At 38.8% G+C, this 25,834-nt stretch overlaps 1 protein-coding gene across 4 annotated transcripts; it reads right to left on the bottom strand.

Moving 5' to 3' along the window:
* Positions 1-734: 734 nt before the first annotated feature.
* On the bottom strand, positions 735-18,916 carry LOC135472286 (tripartite motif-containing protein 2-like). Of its 4 annotated transcripts, none has more exons than XM_064751726.1 (3): positions 18,479-18,916; positions 6,370-6,584; positions 735-4,884 (listed from the first exon to the last, which is right to left on the bottom strand). In XM_064751726.1, exons 2-3 carry the CDS (start codon positions 6,539-6,541, stop codon positions 3,842-3,844), a joined length of 1,215 nt encoding a protein of 404 aa, XP_064607796.1. In that variant the 5' UTR covers positions 6,542-6,584; positions 18,479-18,916; the 3' UTR covers positions 735-3,841. The 4 variants fall into 4 exon arrangements, with proteins under 4 accessions (XP_064607796.1, XP_064607795.1, XP_064607797.1 ...); XM_064751725.1 differs by lacking the exon at positions 18,479-18,916 and adding an exon at positions 13,244-13,468; XM_064751727.1 differs by lacking the exon at positions 18,479-18,916 and adding an exon at positions 13,400-13,460.
* Positions 18,917-25,834: the final 6,918 nt, after the last annotated feature.

The following is a 25,834-nucleotide window of genomic DNA, read 5'->3' as shown; positions in this document are numbered from 1 at the left end:
GTTTAGCACGACTGTCTGCTGGGTAAAGAAGGGTCCGGATCAGTGATATGCACATCAAGGGAGGTAAATCTTGTAAACTCGATTGTATCATATATCAATGTTTAGCATTGGTATTTGATAGTTGTTTCGCGTCCAAATTTTATTTGTTTATTTATTTATGTATTTATTTATTTATTTATTTATTTCATCGATGAGAACAGGTGAGTTTTGGTGTGGAAGAAACAGAGCGGAGCTCTGAGCAAACCACACTGTACATATAGTACATACAGTAATAATAACTTCTTTTATATATCCGTATATGAGTATAGTGTTATTGCAGCAAATTCGTAACCTCATAGCTATACAGACGCGATTAACTGACTGTATGATTAAAGTTTATGGGCTGATGGAGAATTTTTCTCTTATATGACGGCGGTCAGGGTTATGGGTGGAGAAAACCAAGGTGCCCGGAGAAAAGCTTCGAGATTCAATGTGTACTTTCAAACATTGTGACTTAATACTGCAGCCGAAATAGTGAGAGCTGGATTCGAGCACGCGACCTCAGTGACATAGGATGAAAAATATATGAGAGCTATGTTAAGCCCCAAGCACACAGGCGATGAATGTATCCTGGTTTGTACCCTGCTCTGACGGGTACCAGGCGAAGAACTGTAAATACCGTGTGTATGCATATGACCTCTTTACGTCCGGGAATATCAGACTGATATCATATCAAAACAAAACACGCATTGTGGTATAATAACAAGGATATTTTTATTTGATCGTAGCAAGGAAATACCTACTTCTCCCGATCGATTACGGTCTTTAAGTGTTTGTTTTTACAAACAACGCCTTCAATATGAAGGAATTCTCGGATGACCCACACTACACAAATACTTAAAAGATGCCTTGCACCGTAAATATCTTAAAACAAATATTTGACACATACTTTTGAAAAGATCATATCCAGTATACGCCCTTTTGAAGCACTTGATCAAGTGGATGGTAACCTGGATACCACAGAGAAGTGAACTAAGTCAGCCGTCTTTGCCAACAGCATTAAACTGACTAACACGTATGAGAGCAATGTGAATGGACTCACTAGCACAGCGTCAAGTTAAGCTAAAGAGCACTGGCTTTTCAAAGTGTACAGTTAGACCTTAAGCGTTTCCTGATCAACTTCAGGACTTGTGGAACACTTACTCCACAAGTTTTCAGCAACATTTTATTTAACAAATGTGACGTAGATTTCTTACATTTGACCCATAAGGACACCATTATTTCCGTTAAAATACTGGGATACCAGTGTAGCTTCTGTTTTTGGACAAATGGGTCAGTTGGTACATAAGACATTTGTCTTCCAATCATAAGATGCTTCCCTAATACATGTCGTATGATAAAAGATTTTCTGCTCACCGCCTGCCAATTTTAAACCAATACTTAGGACACCAGTTCATGAGAATACCAACTTCCTGACTAACTGAATGAACATTTTGGATACATGGTTCTTTTCAGCGACGCCCTTAAACTTAAAACTAAAAGTGCTCAACAACAAATGATTTGAGCTCTTAGCAAAGAGCGAAGCGTCATGTGAACGGATATCAACGCACACAGTCATGGTGCGAATGAGAACACCGTTGAATATATTGACATGTTCTCTGATAAAAGCATATTTAGCCACTGGTATTGTTTCAGGTTGCTCGTAATGGTTATCTGTATTACACATATCTTCTTCCAAGTAGCCACCACCGCCAATCTGTCAATTATCACAGCCCTAAGTATCCTAATCCAAAGTAATCGAACGGAAAACACCAGGTAAATGTCTTGAAGCAGCACGTCTAAATAACAGTCGTTTGTCATGGGAGCTTTCAATAGCTCGGTTCGCAGTAGCTTGTGTTGGTTTTGTCCCGCTTTTAACCAACACACATTACGAAAAATTGGATTAAACTAAGAGTAAGGACGCGAGACACACTCTTCTCCTTTACAGAATATCACGCAGCTGTGAAGGTACAAATACAACATGCTCGTATCACTCATTTGTAAATGTAGGTATAAAATATCACACAGCTATATAGATATACAGTTGTGTATGTCACACAGTTGTGAAAATATAGATAGTGATTAGCACGAAGCTATGAGGGTGTACATACAGGATAGCACTCGGTTTTTGGGAGATTTAAAAACAGCATATCCCACAAGCTATGAAGGTAAAGAAAGAAAATCTGACACAGATGTGAAGGTATACAGCTGAGGGATGGAGTACATAAATTCTTAAGGATTCAAGTAGAAAACACCCAACCATTAGAATGCTTTCCAAAGCAACCCATAACTAGCACCATCCAGTCTGAGACAGTAAAGTAAAATAATAATCCAGTGACATGTAGTTCTGTAGGTATCATCGAGACAAAAGTACTTCTTGGCCACCATGTCCTTTGCATAATTGGATACATAACTGTGTATACACACGTTGCCCACGACATGAGTCACATAGGGTAGAACAGCACACGATGGACTAGCCCACTTCAAGAGTCATAACACAAGCTCAAACTAAAACCTTCCCAGCCGGTTAGGAAAAGCTAAGGTAAGCTACTCAGTTGAGATATTATACGAAAACTACTTTTAGTCGATTTAATCGACTAAGTTAAATTGTCCTCATCGATAACCCTCCGTCTTTAGAAGTTTTTAAATGTAGACTGAGAAACTGGGAGCAATAACAACCGTTCGAGTCTATAATATATCAATCACACTAACTGCATATTCTATAGTTTCCAAGTCAAAGGTAATAACTATGGAATATGCCTAGCAAATGACAATGGAACGTCAACATGATAATGGCTAGATTCCGGTTTGGACACTTTTTTAAGTGTCCTTGATTTGAAAGTAGGGAAATGTCCATGTCCTAATACCAAAAGATTTACAGACTTGATTTATGCCGTTTCTCTTTTTGAACAATGATGAATGCTTTTACTTTGCAGGTGTATGGTCATTAAACAATTATTCAATCTTTTTGTAGTTTTCTGTAAATTAATAAAATCAAAAGCACGGCTTCTTTAAATGGATGCAGGTCTGGCTACGCAATCATTCACTAGATGCGGATATGTATTTTTCATTATGAATGTCGCACAAAAACCTGGAAAGAATTATACCAATTGCAAGTCATCCATCTTGTCAATTTTGTGTCCCATAAAGTGACTTAACATAGAATTCTGCTCACTACATATGTACGAGTACGATACAAAATCATAAATTATAAATGTCAATAAACAGGTATAGATAAAACAAATATCATCCAGAGTTCAAAATGTTCGTTAATTGCGCCAAGCTAATTGTCAACAATAGTATATAACATAACTTATAAATGTTCGCTACATAATCCGGTTTTCACCAGCCATGAGACTAATTAAACAGTATCCGTGAAAATCTTGTGTAAAATTGTAAAATGTTTTTAAAAATAGTTTTTAAGTCACGACATTTTTTTCTGTGTTTGTCGGTATGAAATCGACAAAGGAAGTACCCGAGAAAGTGACTCGTATCTCTTCTGCCAGTTGTATAATGGTAGTTAATGAAGAACAAACGTTCAATGACTGTGGGAATTTGCCCTGTAACTTGCAGTCTTTGTACCTTCTCAAGCCTCATAAAAACACCACAGAGACAATGAACGGTCGCAAACTCGCTCATTTCTTCTTGTAGTCCGATTTCTCGCCTCAAACACTGTATCCTAAGTTCGGGTCAACTGTTAAATGATTGGGTATGTACACCTGTCCACCTACGCGTATATCTGGTTGAAGATCATTGAATATTTGGCACTTTCCACCTTGTCAAACAGAAAAGTTTCTACGGGCTAAAATAATAGAACAAATTTCTAACTTGTTTCAAAGGTTACATCACCGAAATCTCTCATGGCATCCAAAGCACGGTCTTGATCGTTGGACTCGAATCGGAATAAGGCCGAGAATTGTTCTTTGTCGTACGTAGGAAGTTCGACTGGATCCGCTAAGGTTTCCTTGATGGCTTTATGCTGTCGGAAAATGTGATCTACATCTTCGGCTTCTTTTGCCAACACCATCTGATCGCGAGATGATGTCATGTTATTTTGATGTCGTTTCACAACTTCAAGTTTTTCTTCCAGAACTTGGCGCTTTCGGCCGATTTCGCGCTCGCATATTTGCACCAAATCTTTCTCGCGCTGGGTTGCAATTGAGTGGAACTTCTCGAATGTGGCGTGAATGTCGTTGACAATTTCCGTTTCGGCAACAGACAAGTTCTCCAGAGCCGTTTCCAAGGCAGCACGCGCTTCCACCACGGAATCTGATTGGTTCTCAAGATCGTGAAGAGCCTCGTCGATTTCCGGTGAGTATTTCTTCATGGCCTCTGATATATTCATCACGTTGTGACCGTCTTGTATGGCGTGTTCCTTTGCGGTGCACTCCGAACAAACTGGAGAGAAGCACTCATCACAGAAGAAATTCAGGGGTTGGGAAGCGTGGTTGGGGCAAAACGACACTGTACAACTTTCCGCCTCTGTCACGAAATTGGTCAGCTGTAGAACTGTAATATCCTTCGGTAAATTCTTTAATTCTTCTTCTCCGATGATGAACGAGTCGCGACAGCTTGGGCACTGGATTTTAACTGCTGATGGAAGATGTGACCTGTAGGCTGATGTCAGAGCCACACGGAATTCGCATTCTACTCGAAACATTTCTAGGAGACAGGATTGACAGAAGGTGTGGTGACAAGGGAGCATCTTGGGTGTTCTCACCTGGTTGTCATAATTCTCGCGACATATAGCACATTTCAAGAAAGTCTCTTCGAAATGATCCTCGTCTAAAATCAATCTGCGTTTCTGATCAGGCCCATCCAGCTTGTCACCAGTCTTCCTCTTCACGTCTTCTATGAAAAAGTTATCTGCAATAACATCGACAATACATTACTGATTCGCTCTCTCGTAGCTATAATAAAATTATAGTTTTGAATTCATTAATATTAATGCTTACTGTCGCTTTAAAAATGAAGACGAGCAGGGAAAACTTTACAATGTTGGTCCCTGTGCAGCTAAAACTTTGGAAAAAAGGAGATATCCCCTAGCAGGTCATGTGACGCCGTTTTTATCCAAGGTACGTTTTCACATGCATTATTCCTTCAGAACGATAAACCAATTTTGGTTGATGTATGTTACAAAAAAACAGTGGTGGCGCAATAAAGCCAGTGCGTGTGAAACTATTGTGACAGACATGATTCTTGAAACCGGATATCTTGTTATGAAAACTATCTCCTCAATAGCAAAAATAGACTTCTTTGCTAATATCTCACGTGTTGTTCATAAAACAAATCTTAGAGTAAAGAAGTGCTCGTGAGGCAGAATTCATTTTGAGAGGTAAGAGGAGATAATAGTCTTCAGCGTCAACAAGTGCAAGAAGTTTAGTTTATATGCTGTAAAAAAGGCACTTAGTTTGAGGGTTTTCTCACCAGACCAAGACAAAAACAAGCGCTAACGAGATATAAAGGACTAACTGTTACATGCACGATGGAGCCCAACCAGGGTGACTTTAATCAGTTTGTGTGATGTGGACATATCCTCTTACAAGCCATCTCTGCGGAGTTCATGCTTGCCATTGCCAATTTAAACATCTACAGTCCATTAACATATACTGCCAGCTGAACCGCAAAAAGTACTGCAGGTCATACATTTAATAAGATATTGATAACAATAAGAGTATTACAACGTCATCAAATTCGGCATGTTGCTTCATGAACCTATGCTACACCAGCACAGCTTCAACCCAGTAGTCAAATCGTGTTGTTTATGGCATCATTTCATTCCAGATTGTTTTCAAGACACTAAGCACATCTGTTGAACTGCTTTTGGAAATCTTTGATCTCCATCCAAAGATATGGTTTTATAGATATGATCGTATAAGTAAATGTGTCCTTTATGAAGTGTACATATTTGAATAAGTACCTTTTATGGGCATGGGCAAGAACGGGTCGAACAGGTCTTGGAGTACAGTGACTAGATATGGTGTAAATATCAGGGTCCAGTTGTTCGAGAGTGTATTAGCTATTGGTATCAAGTCATATTTTACATTTAAAATTTTATCCCAATTCAGTATCCAATGAAGTTGTCCAAAGTCATAGAATAAGATTAAAAAGTTCATTTTTAATAAACTACTACGCAATTCTGGGCTACGTACAAAATTGAATGTACTTGGTTCAAAGTTAAATCTGGTATCTGGTAAATTTTGAACAACCAGGAACTGATGTCCTTGGCATGGTAAGTATGTCTGTTGTGTCATAAAGACACACAATCTCAGTATAACCCAAATACGTTCAAAATCAGCATTAAACTCCAAGCAAATAATCAAGCAAAATATTGATTTCACTGTCTCTTACCTTTCTTTGTAGGGCTTTCTGGCTCTTCTAGGATGGTTTCCTGCACACTGGACACGATCTCACTAGTCGTGTACCCTGAGGAACGGCTCATGGTGGTGCCGTCGGAACTCGTGTTACTGTTCGACATCATCGAACTCGTCTCCATCACGCTTATCCCCATCGTTGACAACATCGTGTGGGAGTCTCAGGCGCAATGCTTCAGTGTAAATTGATGGCTGAAAAATATTACAGAAAATAATCCAGTTTAGATTCCAGCAGTTTCATGGGAACGACGAAGCGGCCTTGAAGGCGGTGTGAAAAACTATGTGTAGCACTGCTCCTTTCTCTAATACTTTACACTTTTTCGTATAATTGTACTCATGAAACAAGCAAGTAATACACAAGACTTGTAGAGTCACAGCGTAGAATGATGTCTTTGTTACATAAACTGGGATTGGCTTGTGCAAAACCTCCATATTTCTGAAGATACTGATGGAAGTTTCTAAAGTCCCTTTAGTTGCCATGACCGTAGATAAACCATCGTACAGTGTGTGCGACGTGGGTTCTTCAGTCTATTATATCACTATACAACAAGCACTCTACCTTTCCACACTACCTGTGCCGATCTGGCTCGCTTTGGGTTTAACACTGCCCGCAGCATAATTCTCGTAGACAGCTTCACACACCTTAGGCATTTGTATTGTGGTCCTGCATACTACTTCCAAAGACCAACGATGCAGTCAATACGGATAACAATACCAACAACAGCAGCCAAAACAGCACTCGATTTGGGCATGGGCGGAAAATGCCACTGGAAAAGCTTTTACAACATTGTGTACCCCCATTAGCCTATTAGTGGCGTCAAATATTGGTATCAGTCCAATCGGCGTTTCAGGGGTCTTGGGAGTTCATGCAGATATTGGCGAGACAGGTGGGGGCTCTCGCCAACTAAGGTAGATAAACGAAGTTATTTTACGGTAGTTGCTACACTGAATACACATCTGTCTGTTAACTCCACGGCGCCGTTGGCACCTGACGTAAAATCATGTCTTTTAGCTGCTGTAGTTTGTCTCACCGATGTCTGCGTGAAACGCCGACTGGGCTTATTCAGCTAAGAAAACACGGTCTAGTTTAAATGTTAAAGCACTGAAAGACAAAACCGATCTTTACCAGCAAAGTGAACTCTTGTTAAGGCATAGTTCAATATATATATTGGCAAATTCATAAACAATGAGGTACATTTTGACGTAAAGATACATACTGTGAATATATAAACTGTGAACTGAAGAATCGTAACGTCAAGCGGAAAATACACTGTGTCAGCTGATACAGTATCTCATCTGGTGAATACTCTGTGTTGGCTGCACACACACACACACACTATCGAGTTAAACTATACACCAACAGCTGAGGACAAGCGAACAGCCCAAACCTGACTCTCTTGTATTTGAGGTGTGATCTAAACTACTAAATTAATCTCTCACAAAGTAAGGAGTGTCAGCTAGTTATCCACAGATCTGCGGCAGTATCAGAGCTTCGCCGTAATGTGCAAGAATGTGTTACAAATGAGTCACACAGGTAAGTCCCTAGGAATTAGCTCTCCACACATTGGGATTATTGTACCTAGAGATGTCAATAAGGATCTTCACGCATATTTCTTGGCAAACTGCCCATTCCTGGAGACGCAAAGACACGACTGTCAAGGCTTGGTCAACGGGTTAATGGTCGCATAAAAGCTTTCAGCGAATATTTCTATTCAGATAACCCATTAAAACAGATAACAACCTGTTTATTAATAAATTCTTTGTAAATAATTTGTGTCTAAAAAGTAAAATAACAAAAGAATACCCTACAGCTGACATCTATCTTTAACACGCATCCATTAGTCATAGAGGTCTTGAAGCTAGATGTAGTTCATATCATTTCACTAAGTGATTTCGATGGCTACGCATGAAAATAGCATAGTCACATAAAAATACAACTAAGAAACCTTTTTTTTGTTTCTGTAACGAATTAGACCGAGACATATGAAAGTTCATGTTTCCGTAACGAGAAGTATGTTGCCTAACTTGACAATCCAGTTCATAAAGAAACTAAGGTGTCACCTTGAATAGTTCCCAAAATAACGTGAACCAAATGCCAACAAGATAACATTTCGTATACTCAGATTAATATAACCGTGAGGAATTTCAAGGAACGGCATAATTTGTTCTAACGGAAAGTTCCCAGGGGTGGTATTTAACGAGACCTTCAAGAAAAAGATAACCACGTGTACAAGATGACATCAGCTTATCGCTGACGATAAAATTAGCATACAGGTTTGTTTGTTGTTGGGAATTTGTTCAAAGTTGATGTCTCACACCTCACCGTACCTTATTTTAAGACTTCCGTGATCTTTATTCTTGCGTCATCTTTCAAAAGATTGTCAGGTCAGAGCTTGACGAGAAGTGAATGGTGATGCTAGATTCGCATCATTTGTCAGCTTTATAATTAAAAGTTTATTACTAGCGTAATATTTACCCGTAATGTTTGATAAACGATGGGATCTATTTCCTTTTTTTTATCTATTTTTAATTTTTTTAGTTTCATTTTTTAATTCCCCTTACAAAGCAAAAAATGTCACAGAACAGATTTGAATTTTGTTTTTGTAGAAACACTTTCAAGACATTTCTCTGTACAGAACTCAATGTCCACACAATGGGTTTTGTTTTAGTATTTTTACCTACGGCACAGGACCTTCTTTAGTACTGAAGGTTCATTCACTGAATTTGGGCTTACGCTTGACCTAATATACCAGTGTCAAAACGTTTTGCGAGAAACATCCTTATCTATTCTATCTAAAGGTCACGGTAAGAAGTTTTACGTAGCATGCGTTCGGTATCACAGGCACTCAAAATAAAAAAGATCACGTGTAGATCCATAAGCCTTGCCATTCTCATTAATTAAGCAAAACATGATCTAATGGAACAAAACAAAACTTCATTTAAATTGCACACGGCTATTCAACGTCTAATACTTAATTAAGCGCATGGACATTGGCCCGATCGGTTCAACATACCGAAATGAAGTTAATTTGGTTACATAATCGATTGCAATCATAAGACATAGACAAACTTTCGCATTACGGGCATAATAAAAAGTATCCTATTACCATGATTGCTCTATAATTTAATCTCAAATAGAAAATCTCCTGTATTGATTATGCTGATTTTAACCCCAGTACGGATCAGGTCTCTGCATGTACTGTTAGAGTGACCTCCAACATACAATGGCACAGAGAGGGGCCAATTTTCCGATCTATATTTGGGGCATAATAAGGGTGGGGGAAAAGGGTAAAAAAAAAGAATTATGGCGTCGTCCTGTGGTAAGGTAAAACGTCCAAAAAACGTCATCTGAATGTGTTGACATTGACATATTCTGGCCTGTATATTTTCACACAAAGGCATAATTTAGCCCACATGTTTTTGGCATTTATAGTTATAGCTTAGAAAGGCCCCTATATGTCCGATAGCCCACCCAGAGCTGTATTGTGGTCCTATTGAAATTCAGCTCATAGTACTCGATGGCTGTTTGTCAGATCAAGGCGTTTCAATGCCTTGGGACACCAACACAAGAGCAATTATTCCATATGTTTGAAAACCATTTTGGCCATACGCTGTCATTTCCATATCTTTGTGAAAAGTTTTGTAGTCGGTTTATCACATCTCAGATTTCCTTTGAGTAGTACTTCGTACATGCTAAGCGTGGGGGATGTCTCTGTTCAACTTCGCCTGAAGGCAGGCTGAGATGGGTTGAAATTTGGGTCGGGTATAGAAGGTATCACGTGTCACCCCTATATAGGTATATGTTACTACATGCCTAGCAACAGCAAAGTCCTTGCATGGGGTTAATTATGAGATCATGCACCAAAGGCTCAATAACAAAATGTTCTATTTGTCTCTTTATGGAGAAACTTTGAGTGTGTATATCAATACAGTAAGGGATTGCCCTGAACCAACATTCCTTCAAGTCTAAATATTCCATGAATGGCTTAACAGTGTTCTTGTATTTCAAATAGTTACACGGGTAATTGGGGCGCAAAGACCTGCCCTTGCAATGACTCGATGCACCGACAAGTGATGGTGACTTAACATGCGATCATCTGTCTAACTTTTCTGCGTTGGAATGTCGTTTTACCGCGATTCCCTTACGTAATGCCAACATAAAATGTGAACAACAAAAGTAACAGGGAGTGGTCCAGTAGTAACCGTCACGTAAATACAAAGTGGAAACATTTACAGGGGATGTGTACGCATTAAGCAACTCGGTTAGCCGAGAATTTCCATTTATCTTTGAAAAACGTGCGTTTTATCTTATCGACAACTCCATTGCGACTAATGACTGAAATCAGAGGCTCAGTTTCATACAATTTGTGCCATTCAACTAAAATCAACTGATACTCCCTATATTCGGCACATCAGTACATACGACCAGTCACAACATGTGAACGCGGCTACATACATCAAAGCCATGCAGTTCCATTTATTCAGTATGCATTGCATTTTGTAGTTCCTAGGTACTTGAATGTTTGCGATAACCCGGCTCCCATAAAGTCCTAGACCTCAACTAACAAAAGTCTAGAACTGGGCGTCGATAAAAATAACCAGAGTTTTTTTCAGTGCCAAAAGCGAACGGAAAGACATAAGCATTCTGGGAAAGTAATTACATCGTGTTTAAATGTGAGCAAATAGTGAAACACAACCGAACGGTGGAGATGACATTTCCTAAATATCCGTCACTCTGTATAAGGTCTACCGTGACATTTCTCATGCCCCGATGACATTTCGGCAGGTTTTACACGGTGACAAAAAATCCTTGATAATAACACCTTTCTAACACGCTACGAGCATTCTGCTGTTAGTATGAGTCGAATCTAGACATGCTCAGGAATATGCCTTTTGTTACTATTTGAAATCAGAATATCTCACATTCAGAACTACTTTCGGTTTAAGTAGGTCAGTAGTGAAAACAAATCAACGAACACATGATTCTACATCCACTCAGTCACCACCGAGTGAAAGTTTCATGCCTACTAGGAATACTCATGATATGTTTTCATTTCATGACACATTTTTCACATGACCCATGTCTTTTGGAAACCAAAAGCCTGGTTGTTTCCTGGCTATATAAATAACAAGAAAACCTTCTACAATAAACCAAAGTTAACAGCCATGTGCCACTGGTCCTAACATGTAAGGTCCCAAAATACAGGGTCAGATATGGTTTAACGTACGTAACTGACGTGCATGAAATGTAATCTTACCGAATCAAAGAATTTTCAAAGTTCTGGCACAGATCTTACAATGCATGTTGGTTTGGGAACGCCTCCAACTTCCGTTTCACTTTTCGCTTAAAACCCCACGCGCATTCAAGGAGTGCCGCACGTCTCCCACGCATGGCCACTATTATGGAACAGAACTGTCAAAAATTGGCACATTCCTTTGGATGGTAAAAGACAATGTTTTTTTTTTTTTGTTTTTGTTGTATGTTGTTAATTTTTTATTTTGATTTACAATTTAGGGATACATGTTACATGAAACATGACATCGTTCTGGTAAAAAATATAGAAACACAATCGTCTGTGAAATTAGAAATGTTATTTTTCACTTATCGATTAGTTAAGCACGTGATTTATTATGGAACCGTATTCGTCCAAAACTCCCGCTGTCTAAAAAAAAGGGGTAGACACATGTATGTATATGTATAGTGATAATGAATATGTCGACCGGTCACCCACAAAATATCTATCCTCTGGTCATAATATGCTTTGCACGAAAACACATATTTCAAGTACGCAATAATATCTCTGTTCACTTTTTAACCCATGATCATGTGATATGTACGATGATATTTTTTAGAGAGAATACCCCGGGGTTGACGAAGCATATACCCGTGGGTGTACGTGTTGAACCCTTATCCATCCTTCCAGCCCAGGTTATAATCTGTCTCCCCTCCATTGACGGTTACGGCTCAGCTGATTTTATCTACATTATTACTTACTGAGCTTTATCCGACGTTACACTCGCCAGCATACAGAGGGAGTTAGCACAACCATATTAGCCTTTGCAATACCTGTATATTACTTCTTGTATACATGTATTTTTACACAGCCTTTGTTATTTTTATGAAGGTGAATACATGATTTGAACAGGATACACACATGTACAAACATCTCAATATAAAGGAAGGTATACAAACTGAAAACGGATACAACACAAGGCACCATCAATAGAATGTTTTCGACGTACAAACAGAGAGGTGTGAATTTCCATTCATTGTATAGCTTATGTGTGCCCAATGGGATGGGCAGGAATGGGATCCCTTGATTGAATATAAAATATGGATTAGAAATTTGGAATTAAATTTAAAATTTCAAAGGAGAATTTGGTTTAAGTGGGTGGAAAGCAACAACAAATGACTAAACTAGACATCTGATGATTAGTTAACCGGAAAAAAACGGAATGTGGAGATATCCGGAAGAGGATCGTTATCATCACCACGTTACTGTGTGTCACCTGTATTCACCAGTTTCGTTTTATGAGTTTAACAGGTTATAATGAATATAAATCAGGTGATCTTTATATTTATAGTACTAGGGGTTTTTGCCTTTGTAAAAATTAATATATAGACCGATGTTAGAAGTAAGGCGATTCCTTCTCCCTGCTATTAAAATATTTATGAGTTCATTCTTAGTCGTTATATCTTCAGAAAAGGTATAAATACACAAAAATAAGTATCATGAGAATGGCAGGATTCCTGGAGCAGAAATCCCCCCCCCCCCCCTCCCACCCGAAGAACTGTTGAGGGTAAAGTGTACATGTAAGACCTTCCTACTATATGATACTTTTCAGCTTACCTGTGGTATACTAGCGTATAATGGATGACAGTCACAACTACAGGTAAGTTCTCTGACGACTTCTTCAATGGGTTTCACAGGAAGCTTACATCGGATAGCTCTAAAATCGGCTCTAACATACTTCAACATTTAAATATGACCCATATCTCACCCTACCTGTTTTATAAAACCGCCTGGGTATTCATACAGAAATCTTACTCATCACCGTCGCACTGTGTGGGCATGTTTGTCTAGCTTTCAAAAACGTAGCAAGAGACCGGCCATTTGATTGGTTGAAGCTACGTCACCCCTGACCTATTGTAACGTTCGTTGTAGAAGCGCGTGCGCGTTCATCCGTTACACCTTCAAGCGGTTTAAACGAGTGTATGAATAAAGAGTGGACTGAAAACCTGTTGAGCATATAGCAGTGTGTTGTGTTGTACAGATGTATGTCTTTTCTGGCTTAGTGTATAGATAACTCGACGACCTGCTCTAACCCAAGAGGTCATAAGGTCTGAAAAAAAAAATCGTCCCCGATTCAAATTTAAGGCGCCCAAACAGAAAAAGAAAGCAGAATTGAACGTAAAAATACTTTTACAGCAGTGGTTTATCCACAATGCAAATGATGAAATAAATAATTTAACAACTTTAGTTAAGTTTTCACTCCATATCTCGTGTATTTTTTCTTTTTAACACTGTCCCTAAAATTAGAATTACTGCTGATTCGAATGTAACACCTTTCTTTCTTTACACAATAATGGGTAGAAAGCCTAACTCTTCATAATAATTACACAACCTTTCATCCACCACTGGTGATGTATGCTGTTTATGTAAAACTGATAAATGCAAACACTTTTAGTTAGATATTTCCCAGGTGAATATATTATGTAAGACTACGCCAACATAATATCAATTGCATGAACAACACAAGCACTTCAAGTCACTTTGAAGTCTTTCTGATCTTTTTGAGAATGCAACAAACCACTGGAACGAACATGAAAACTTATAAGAGGGTTAACAGTGTGGAGCATTTCTAACATGATGTGTATGCCATGAACATGCATTGCTTTATATTTAGATTAAAACACATAACATTGAAAAATCTATCGTCTCTAAGTGCAAAGAAAGTGGGACAATATAGAGTGAAAGTAATGTACGATCAAGAGGTCAAACCTGCACGGTTCAGCGATTTTCAGCATTATAAAGGCCTTTGTAAGCAGGTTTGTTCAGATAATAACGTATCCACCTTTTTGTGTTTGGGAATAGTTATCTCTTTTTGTGGCGATCTCCAGCGGCGTTTTTTTAATGATGGATTTCTGGGTGTTTATTACAAATCACAATGTCCATATACCTGATAAAAAGAAGGATCATCCCTGCATCTGTAGTTACACCTGTCTAACCGTACGCTGTGACTTGTGTCAGGGTATGCACAAGGGCTGGACTATAAGTAGATACATCTGCAGATCGCCATCACCCCCCCCCCCCCCTCCACCCCCACCCCACCCCACCAACCCCACCTAGTGGCTTCAGTGGTTACCTGAGTCAATGCAAAATTTAACCTCTTCCATTCAAGAAGCAGTTTGGATATCTTATAACCGTACTGCTCATTCACATAGTCTTTAGACATCGACAAATAGTGCCATTACAGTTATCACTTTGTAAGGCATTTCATTATCATCATACAAAAGCATAAAAACCTTGAATAAACTAAAAAGTCGCATAATGACGTCTTAGTATTTCAAGACAGTGTTATTTGTTGTCCTTAAGTCGGGTCTCACGAAGATGACGAAACTTTGTTGAAATATGGGAACATTCGACTCTTCAGAGAATCTTTTTTTTGCATTACTTTACGCTTATCGATAGATCAAGACTAACTAAAGGTAATCCAAACCCTGTATACAGAACAGATACCTATACATTTATCTTAGAAGCAAGGGTAACCAGGAATTGCTGAGAAAATGTATCATTAAAAGCCCTTTATTGATCAGATATATCGTTTAATTATCCTCCTCAAACAAATACTTCGTAGTCATGGCAACGAAGGAAAATCTATCCAGCCTTTTCGGTTTCTATGAGATCAAGATGGCGATTCGGCTGGCATCTACCATTATGGTTATATACACCCTTGCTGAACGAAGTCATTGCCATGGTCTTGCCTTGGAGATTCCCATGCCACTTCATTTTTAAGCATAACTTATTTTCATTTGTTATTGCTCACAGACAAGGTTAAACACGATTTCCGTGTATTGTCGTAATTAGATAATTACATGTAATGAAACGGAGTCCCACTAACCAAATGTTTATGTTTTTACGATGATTTTGTTTTGGAAAAAAACGATTATTATTAGGATATTCCTATGTTGAAATGGCCATGGTGACTTGCCCAGACACATATTCATTACCTTAACTATATATAACTATTTTATACATTTTCAAGAGTCCCATGAACGTTTGTTTTTGACATCCATAACAGGCGAAAGCCTTTTCCAGCGATTGTTGATCGACTAGTTATTATGTTAGATACTTGTATACTGCACTTGTCATTTTCAAAAAGACTTTGACGATACCATAATAAGTTTTCACAGAGACAAATAAATGAAACTTAACGGGTGATATTTAAAGTGAGAAAAGGAAAATGGAAAATGTTTTCATTATTATTAACATCACGGGAAGCTGAATGTCAAAGAAAACGTAAGCTGTAAGAATTTGCATATTATGACTTATAAATGTCAATGTTGCCAGAATATAAAAACTATACCATTCAAAAATCCTTTCACACATACTGCTGAACATATGTGTTATAGCAGACCCACGTTTAGTGAATTAGTATTTGCACGGTATCATTTGAGTTATCTTATTGGATCTGCTTGATGGGAATTTTCACCTTAATCAGCTGACGACTCTAACAGAGTTAATGAAACGTTATCTTTCTTCTAATAATATGCGTGACTAATAAGTATGTCAACATGTGGCCAATCTACAGCATATATAATTTTACTTTGCAATCACACAGTTTAATGCCTTCAAAAAATTACTTGTTGATTGGCGGGGCCAAGCACTAATTTGAAATCAAAGCGTCTTACAGCTAAACGCCGTCAACGAAATGTGTACTTATTCAGGAATGAGCTCTGCAGCCCTTCCCCATATGGGCGCTCAAAATCATACATAATAAATCTGTCAGGAAATATAATTTTTCAATATCTGACACCAAAGGGGGGAATCGCTGTATGTATATCTGTCCTTAAGAGTTTAGTTTCTTCACAAACGCTGATCTGATCGCACCTTACACGTGCTGGTCATATGACAGAGAACGCAAGAAGGTATAGTGCTGAACATTCTAAAAGTTACGTATTATGTATGTAATTTGGCGATGTGTAGCATTTACACTACACACGTGGACACAATAATGGCACTATAATACACAATAGACAATTGCACAATGTCAGATATATCTAAATACATCAAGTCTTCATTCTGGGTGACCAGTACAAGTAGTTTCTGCTTGAAAGCTTAGCCATTTATAAATTTAATAACAGTGAAGTTGTGAAGGCCCATACTTCATCATACTACGCTGTCTAAAGGATTATTTGAAAAAGTGCTGACCTCGTCATTTTCGGTTGCAATTTTGAAAAAGTAACAGTTTCTCATCACGCAAAGCGCATGAGTGTTTCGACTAACTAACATTACAAAGGCTTGCCTAGGGTTGATGCTATATTCGATGAAACCATAGGTATCATTGTACGCTACAAACAAATGGAAGACGTCCTATTGGCAGAACAATTTTTCGTAAATGGAACATCTCAAACAGGGTTAACCCCATGAGGTGAAGATCCTGACATTTTACATCGCCTTCAAGTTTCTTTGTTGTTGTGGGTTTTTTTTTTCAATAAAGTAGTTCAAGCGATGAGTGATCGAATAGGATTCCTAATTTCCAATTTGAATGGGGTAACCCTGCATTTGATTGGTTATCAAAGAAACTGGCGCGTAACATGTATCTATCATTGCGGAACGACACTTTCTGATTTTCAAATCAAAAGAAATCTACATGTATATGTTTACAGGTTTGACGGTTTGTAGCACAAATAAAGTATCGAAAATCTCAAGAAGATCGCCACCAAAACTTCACAAGATTAGGAATCCTCGGTTTGGATCCGGAAGCTAGACACATAGAGAGGGGCGCATGCGATGTTAGGAGTACGAGGTCACAATTATGCTTGTATTTGCTATTTAACACAAACTAAAACGGAGGCAATAGCTGGAAGTCATTTAGACTATCTGCTTATTCAGGTGCTTTGCTACATTTATATCTTGTTTGTAAACACAGAAAACACATTGGTTAGAACAACACAAAGCTGTATGCTCTATATATACACCACATGGCCTTGTGTTGTTTCCAGTCTTGAAATACAGAGGTCACCGCGCACGTGAATTACATAACAAACCTGATGTTATTTCCTGCTTACATTTTGTTACATAATTCTTATAAAAACAATGTTTAGCGCTTTTTTATTATATTCGTTGGGGTTCTTCTACTCTTTTTTCAGCACTCATTCAATGGGGGTGGGGTGGGGGGCTGAATGCAATGAAAATTTGGATGGAAGTGGGGGAGGGACCCAAGCAGAGAAGTTACTTTCTCGAGGGTCCCAGAGACCACCTTGAGTATTTATGTTCAGCTGATTTAATGACCCGACCCCTGGTGTCATTAACAAATAAATCCATTAATCTGTAAATTACACTGCATGTGGCATACTTCAATCACAATATCTGATTAGCCATGATCGTATGTGACACAAAGTGCGCTGTATATACTTTATGTGACCATTATAGTGATCAGCGCACATGCTTAATGCAGTTCGTCATTTATATTAGCTAATAACAAAAAAGACTCCGTTACAAAGCTTTGTGCATTGCCTGCTGAACTGCTGAACATTGCCTGTTTCTTAACAACTGAAAGGAATCCCAAGATCCAGGCTGAAGCCCTAGAATAAAAACCTATTCATCGAAACATCGCCAAGTTGCAGTGTACATGTCCCTTTTTGAAGTCTGTGAAGCATATACATGTATTTGGTATATACCAAGTTAACAATACTTGGTCCTAGAATCGATTTTGCAATGTCAATACCTTATAGAGCCCAGTAGTGGACCTATGCGTTGAAGCAAGAATAAAATACTGCTCTCAGTATACGTTATCCAGTTACCTATACTCTATATAGATCTTGTGTTAAGATCGCGTGTCACATGATACCACATACTTACATGTCCACACGTGGCTGAGATTTACACAAGGGGATGGGCTGCCCGGGAGCAAACAGCTGATAGTCCTCCCTGCTTCAGGTACTGACGTCGGGGGGAAGTGCTGTGCCACCGTACCGGGCACACCGTACGGGGGAGGTCTAAGTCTGGAAGCAACCGTCCACTGGAAGGTATGAATCCCACACATGCAATTTTCACTGTCGCTATGCGCTGTGCCCAGATTGGTGTGGAGCGGAAAGTCGACCTTAGCCCTAATGTGACGAAACACAGCTGTGTAACTGTTCTGTTATATTACGTATCCAGTCCCATATACCTGGGTGTACGTGTATAGGCTTTACGTATATAGCATGTAGCTGGGCCAAGAACTAAAAATATATATGATGGTCTAAAACCTCTAGGCTAGTCTCGCCGAACCGTCAAATACAAGTGTGACACAAGTCACGAACCAGGGCTTAAGGCCCCCAAACACAACAGAACAGGTTCGACAAGGGTGAGCACCAAAACCTGGTCTGTCGCGAAAGAACGCCCTGGTCACGTGACGTTTAATGAGCACACGCGGGCGACAGGTTGTGATCTGCTAACACGGTTTTCAATAAGTATGGTTTAATGGTCCCACTTGTAAATATCATAAAGGGAAATCACATGTCCCCAGTAAATCATAAAACCTTTAAATAAAAACGCCTTGTGTAGGATCAGAGATTGATTACAAGTTCCGGAGAAACTATGGAACAATAATATGCAACAAATTTTACCAATGGTTTGTGTGCAAACTACACTTTAAGCAACTTACAGTCACAAAACTTAGACTTCAGAGCTTTGCAGATCGCTATGCACAGTAGAGTGTAATTCAGTATATTAAGAAGACGCCTATATAAGTAAATAGTCAAATAATATATAAGTAAAAAAATGTAAGAACAGTTTGCCAATGGTGTTAACAGTGTGCAAAGTACAGTTTAAGCCACTTGCTGTCACAAAACTTAGACAATCAGAATTGTGCAGATCGTCATACACTGTAGAGGGTAATTCCGTGTATACAGAGGACGCCTCTGTAAATAACGTCTCTGCTGACTTTACCATGAGATAAAACTTCGTGTTCTAATAAGGTAAACTCAAGAAACTGAGTCGCCACATTTACCATTTCTTGTCATTTATAGTTAGTGGAAAGACTGTGTCCCATAACACTGAAACTTTCCACATCAGCCCATAAAGATTACGAAATCCTCAAACAAGGTCTGTTCTAGGCTGACATTGTATAAGACATTTGTGTTCTCTTTGTCATCAGACCAATTGTAGACTGTGCCATACCATAATCTCCAGCGGATGAAGATACCTCGGTTCGTGTAGTCACTTATAGCCATCGTGCGTGGTGTTTGTTACCTTCATAAGTGTCATAGCCAGGATTAATAATGAAAAATATTTTTTTTACGTGAAAACATTATGAAAAAAAAAAACAGATTACGGAGGTATGTCTGAAGCTTCTTGTAATTCATAGGAATGTTGTCCAAAGTTATAACTCTCCACACAGTTTTGACAGATCACAACATTTGAATAGCATTAGCACATCAATACAGCCAGCGACAAGTGCCCGGATGTTTCACATTGTTCGATTTCTCGCCAGGTAGACAGACTCAATATTTCTACCGTGAGTCATTGCTTAGCAACCACGTGCTGAATATTAATCAATTGAGTTGATGACCTGTTGCTGCATAACCATGTGTGAACAAGGCTACATATACATATTTTGAGTGAGCTACATACCGGGTTGCTGTGCCTGAAGCCTATATAAAGTACGGTAACCTCACTGAGAAGAACGTAAATTGCTGTCATATTATCGCCTTGAACGATTATCAGCAATTCTTTACGCATGTAATTTAAGATACAGGCAATTTTCACAATCTAGCTAAAGCCTTGGAAAATCTGGTCATTCGACGGGCGTTTATCCGGCATTTTATCAGAAGATTCGAATTTTAAAATGTGGCCCTATTTTACGGCAAACATGCAATAGGCTACAGGAACATAGTGTGAGGGTGGGGATTTGTTTTTAATTATAAATACAAAATTAAAAAATATCTCCAAGGGCAACAGCTGTGAACAATACAAGGTTTTATTCGTGAGGATAAGACGATGAATAATGTTATGCCTTTTTCTGGTCAGCTGTTTTAAAACAATGAAAGCAAATAGAACAGCCTAAGTTTCACGGCTGCAGTTTTCATGAATGGTTTCTGCTTCAGTGCAGAGAAGTTTAATCGAGGACAGTTAACTAGAGAGTTAAAGAGCATATAATTGTTTATAATTTGTAATATATAATATAATTTTTAAATTTTAAATGGGCTTGAAAGTCTTTTTCAAGCTATATTGTAACTAGTAATGCTCTACATCAAATTTTAAAAGATTCCGTGCATTGATTCTAGAGAAGATATTCAGAAGTTTTCTCGAAATCCAACATGGCCGCAAAACTAAATGACCTAGAAAATCAAACTTAAAAACCCCAAATCGACAGAAAGGACTATACGAAAAGAATGATATTAATTTTCCGAGCTTCCAGCTTTCAAAGTGGAATTCGAATAATCCGAAGGGAACAATAGGCTTTCAGCTTTCAGCTTGGAAACAAGAATAATAAGCTCCAAGCGTTCAACGCACAAACCTGATCGTCGCTATACAAGTGAAGCGTTCTTGAGCATGGCGTTAAACACGAATCAATCAATCCATCAATCAACCAAACCAGAGAATCCAAGCTCTTTCCAGCCGGAACCCCACTCGACGGAAAAGGAATGTCACCAACAGTCTATCTTAAATAGAGGCACCCTGAATGATAAAATAATAATAGATTAAGCTCTGAGAACACTATATTTGGAAATACATAAGTTAGAACTGTATAATCGTTGCAGCTGCATTAACAGTATGAGGTCTCTAATCTGCCTTAGTTATATACACAGTAAACTACGTCATATGCGAGTGGCCTTTCTTTAGTTCGTTTTTTTTGCAGAAAATTTCAACGGAACTATCTCATGTGCGGAAAACTTTAAGGTACAAATTAAAAGACAACAAACAAACAAAACCAGCGCAAAGGGAAACAGATAATAAAAGTACACGTTCTAAGACGTCAATATTGAATTAACAGACTCCCATACCATCTGGATATGTATATATATATATATATATATATATATATATATATATATATATATATATATATATATATAGCATTCAACATGTAGCTCTTTCTACAGCAACGTTCTGCGAACGCTGCAAAGTATATGAAAGTCAACTAAACTAAAGTCACTTGTTTCTCATAGTTTGGTCAACAACAGATTATATACAGGCTTCGATGAGAAGGCAACCCCAACATTTCTACACGATCACATGTTTCTCCAAATCTATGTGACCGACGGACCATACGCCTGTCAGCAGTTTCGCTTTATACATGATCGATTTTAAATCTATGTATGTTGCAGGATACAATTACATGTATCTTGCTTGATTAGTTTTAGATTAGTCTTCGATATTAGACAAAACTTGTACCATTGTTCATAACCATCGAACTCCAGGCAGTGGATCTGAGTTGCAGCACTAAACTTTCACATTGTCTTTCTTTGAAACTAAATGGCATTTTACGCCATATCTTAAAATTCAAACATCACGATCTCGGGTCTGATTGGTCCAGTCAAACATAAAGAGGGCATACGCCAAAATATACAGGCGAACTACTTCATTGTTGCTATCATTGTACATTTATGTAGTTCACTAGGTTGCTGCAAAAGCCTTTTTTCATTATTTATAAATTTCTTGCCTGTGAATGAAAACTAATTTAAATTTGTACAATTTTAAAAACTTTTCAAGATGGCCCCCAAAGCACAAGAAGACAAGCTCAACACCTCACAGGGAGGAGATATATTGGTCTCCGACAACTGAATATTAATGTGAAGATTGCGATCTCAGCAGTGATTGTCAACTTCTCAGTGAAAAACGGAAACAGCTTCAGTCTGTGACTGAATCTTCGAGAAGCTTTCTGTCTGTGCTCTGACCAAGTCTAACCAGCCTGCAGCCGGCGTTTCAAAAGTGTCAGAAGAAAGGAGTACCTAGTTTGCCACGTTCTTTGAGTATTCTGATGAGAAAATCACTGTGTGTAACCAAGATCTCGCTCCAGGGTATAGATATAGTCGAACCACGGAATATACAGATATTAATCGGTGACTCATGCACAGGTTGAGCAGGCCTGCACTGACTTAAGCCGTTAAGTGAACTGCTCACACAAGCGCATTTACGATGATATGTATTTATATGTGAGTGTACATTGAGAGATTGTAGGAAGCATACGACTAATGAGATTTTAACATGTACGGAACGCTACGCTACATCGAGTGTCAGTAATGGAGCGCTTGAGGGCCAACATCGCCAAAAGATTAACATGCTAGCGAAGCATGATGACCCAGCGGCCTCTCTGCAGTGCGATAGCAGTGAGTTCAACCAGACACTTGCGGATGGCTGTGAGTTTTTCCTGGGCTATGCTCGATTCCCTCCAACGATAATGCTGGTTCCCATCGAGCAAGTGAAATATTCTTGAGTACTGTGTAAAACGCCGATCCAATAAGTAAATAAGTAAATAAATAAATATAAAGTGTCTGCATGCTACAGTTCCGACAACGCCTCCTTCATGTCACGATGTCATGTACCATCTCCGTGCAGCAGATCGGCGTCTTTAGGCTGCTTTCTGCTGGGGGCATTTTACTGGCAGATATCACGCTTACTGCATTAGTGGCAATAACTTTTAGCTGGACCTGGTAAAGACACCATGATGCAATTCGCAGAAACTCGAACAAATTCATGAGTTGTTTTCTCCCATCTAAACTAAGTTCAAATCTTGCGGGTAAACCGGTTTTCAAACGGTCATATTATATTCAGAGTGACGTGTTTTACATGATAATGCACTCATGCGACGGCTTGATACTGCAAGTCTGCATAGCTCAGATTAGGCCCATGTTGAGTAGCGCGCTTATTTTTAACTGCCAAGTCCCTATATGGTAATTGCATTTAGGCCAACATACGCACCTAACTCCACGAGGGCTTCGTAAAAGCTGGCGACTCCAGTTTTCACCATGCGGATACTTGTTTCTTTGTTTAGGGTTTAAAATTGTTTTCGACATTATTTCCGTTATATGATGATACATGGGCCTTGAAGCTGATCTATCTGAATGCATAATACAGTTTTATCTTACACAGAAACGCCATTTCCAAGAAAGCAGACATGAGGCCAACCTTCTTTTACAATATTCCTCCAACCATTCTGCTGACCACAGTCGTATAAGTGAAATATTCTTGAGTATGGCGTAAACACCAATCAAATAAATAAATAAATAATAAATATTATAGTGTACAGTTCTTATCCAGTACTATTACACTCAGGGGCAATCCAGGATACACCAAGATGAAAATATGGATAACGCCAACTTGACTTGATAAAACCTCAGGCTTACTGACTTAACATACTGACCTAGTGGCGCGAATCAAGACAGGTTGGCCGGGGAGTTATTTTACAGTCTTAAAAGAAAATTGACCTTTTCGCTATTATTTTAGATAAGCTCAAATTATTACTTTTCACAAAATATCATTCTCGTCTGTGCACATCTGTGTTACCCTTCAAAATCGGTAAAACGGTTCCTAAAAATTACAAAGCGGGTCGTATTATCGCTTTTTCAAACTTTAGAATCATTTTTACATTATATAAATAGTATATTAACCCACGGCGGTTAGGTGTATGGGTCAAACAAACCGGATTTAGCACCGACCTTCATTGGATACCAGAAAAGTCTCCAGACTAAAAGCTGCAGACTACGCAGCGAGAGCTGGATTCGAAGACGCGACCTCATTTTGTTAACGGTCGCTTTAACACTGATTTGTTATGGATTCTATACTAGATCTTTACCCTATCGAGTATTAATGGTTAAAATTATGTTCCACAATTCCATACTTTTTGAAAATTTGCTTCTCTTCTTTGCCGAACCCTTGCGTGATGAGTCTTTCTTTCAATTTCAATAACAGCTAGAAATATTCCCCCCCCCCCCCTACAGACTATTCTCCACGTGACTGCCAAAGTAGGCCTACGTACCATGATTCCAAATGGATCCTTCTCCTGATTCCCTACCGAATTAGCTGAATTATACGAACAAAAATATCGAGGGACATACAAAATAAAAGACTACATCACAGTGGGTAATACCAGAGCAGTGACTTTCGATACATGGGAAATGGTTACGCATATTACTGGTGAAATCTGACCTATTGTCAACTGATCTCAGAGGTTTTTTCTACTTATTCACGCAAATGCGTAAGACACAGCAACTTATAAGCCCCTTAGCACATTGGTTGTCACAGAATTAGGTAAAAAATGCTGTGGTGTTAATGATCTTGTTTATATATGTATCAGGTAGTATCAAGACTCTTTGCATGAGTCTTTTTTTACATTGTTTGAGCATTCTGCATCGTGCATATGAGTGAGAAAAGTACATGTTTGTAGGCTTATCGTACTTAACAATTTTCCCGTCATATGACGATGAGGAGTCATTTGGTGTGTATACATATACTGTGTCTTCTTGTGCATGACACAAGACGAGCCCACATCATACTGAAGACACCAGACATGACACCCCACCCAGTCACATTATACCGACACCAGGCCAACCAGTCCTGTTTCCTTGCTCTAACCTCTCAGTGCTGAGCGTCGAGCAAGCACTATTTTTTAAGCCTCTCATATGATGAGTTAAAAAAAAACCCAGAAGAAAAGTGAAACGTCAATACGAGTCTTGGGCAAAATAACCTTTTTATGAAGACTGCTGTCTAGAATTGCAATGCAAATCTTATCCCTGACCATCCCTAGGAAATATTTATATCGGACAGCCATTTTATGAACAAATACTATCCACATATACACACCCTTGCATATGTGAACCTCAGTTACAGATATCGTGCATTGTGCAATGACTTCACATCAGATCAAGGCATAGATGTGAACATTAACGGCAGTATTGTGGATGACACATAAATTGTATACGTATGTATGGCGTTTTACATCGGGCGTTATAGCACGTTTTCAATCATATGACGACGAAGTGCATGTGTGCACATATACTGTGTCTTCCAGTGGCAGGGCGTGTCAATGCCACCAAAGTGCTGCCGTCACTGAAGTATCACGCCGAAGATACCAAACATGACACCCCATCCAGTCACATTATACTGACAGCAGGCCAACCAATCCTGTTCCCTTGCTCTGCCAATCATTGCTGGGAAGCGTTGAGCTAGCAGCATATTTAAAGTCTTTGGTATGACCAGACTCGGGTTTGATCCAATGGTCTCCCGACATCG

This window comes from Liolophura sinensis, chromosome 8, assembly GCF_032854445.1.
Source record: "Liolophura sinensis isolate JHLJ2023 chromosome 8, CUHK_Ljap_v2, whole genome shotgun sequence".
NCBI lineage: Eukaryota > Metazoa > Mollusca > Polyplacophora > Chitonida > Chitonidae > Liolophura > Liolophura sinensis.
Note: the sequence above shows the minus strand (reverse complement) of the source record. Positions and strands in the feature narration are given on the sequence as shown.

Coding starts and splice junctions, on each gene's coding strand:
- LOC135472286 (XM_064751726.1), bottom strand. CDS start 6,541: ATGTTGTCAACGATGGGGATAAGCGTGATGGAGACGAGTTCGATGATG. Junction 4,885..6,369: donor AGAAAGCCCTACAAAGAAAG/GTAAGAGACAGT, acceptor ATGTTATTGCAG/ATAACTTTTTCATAGAAGAC.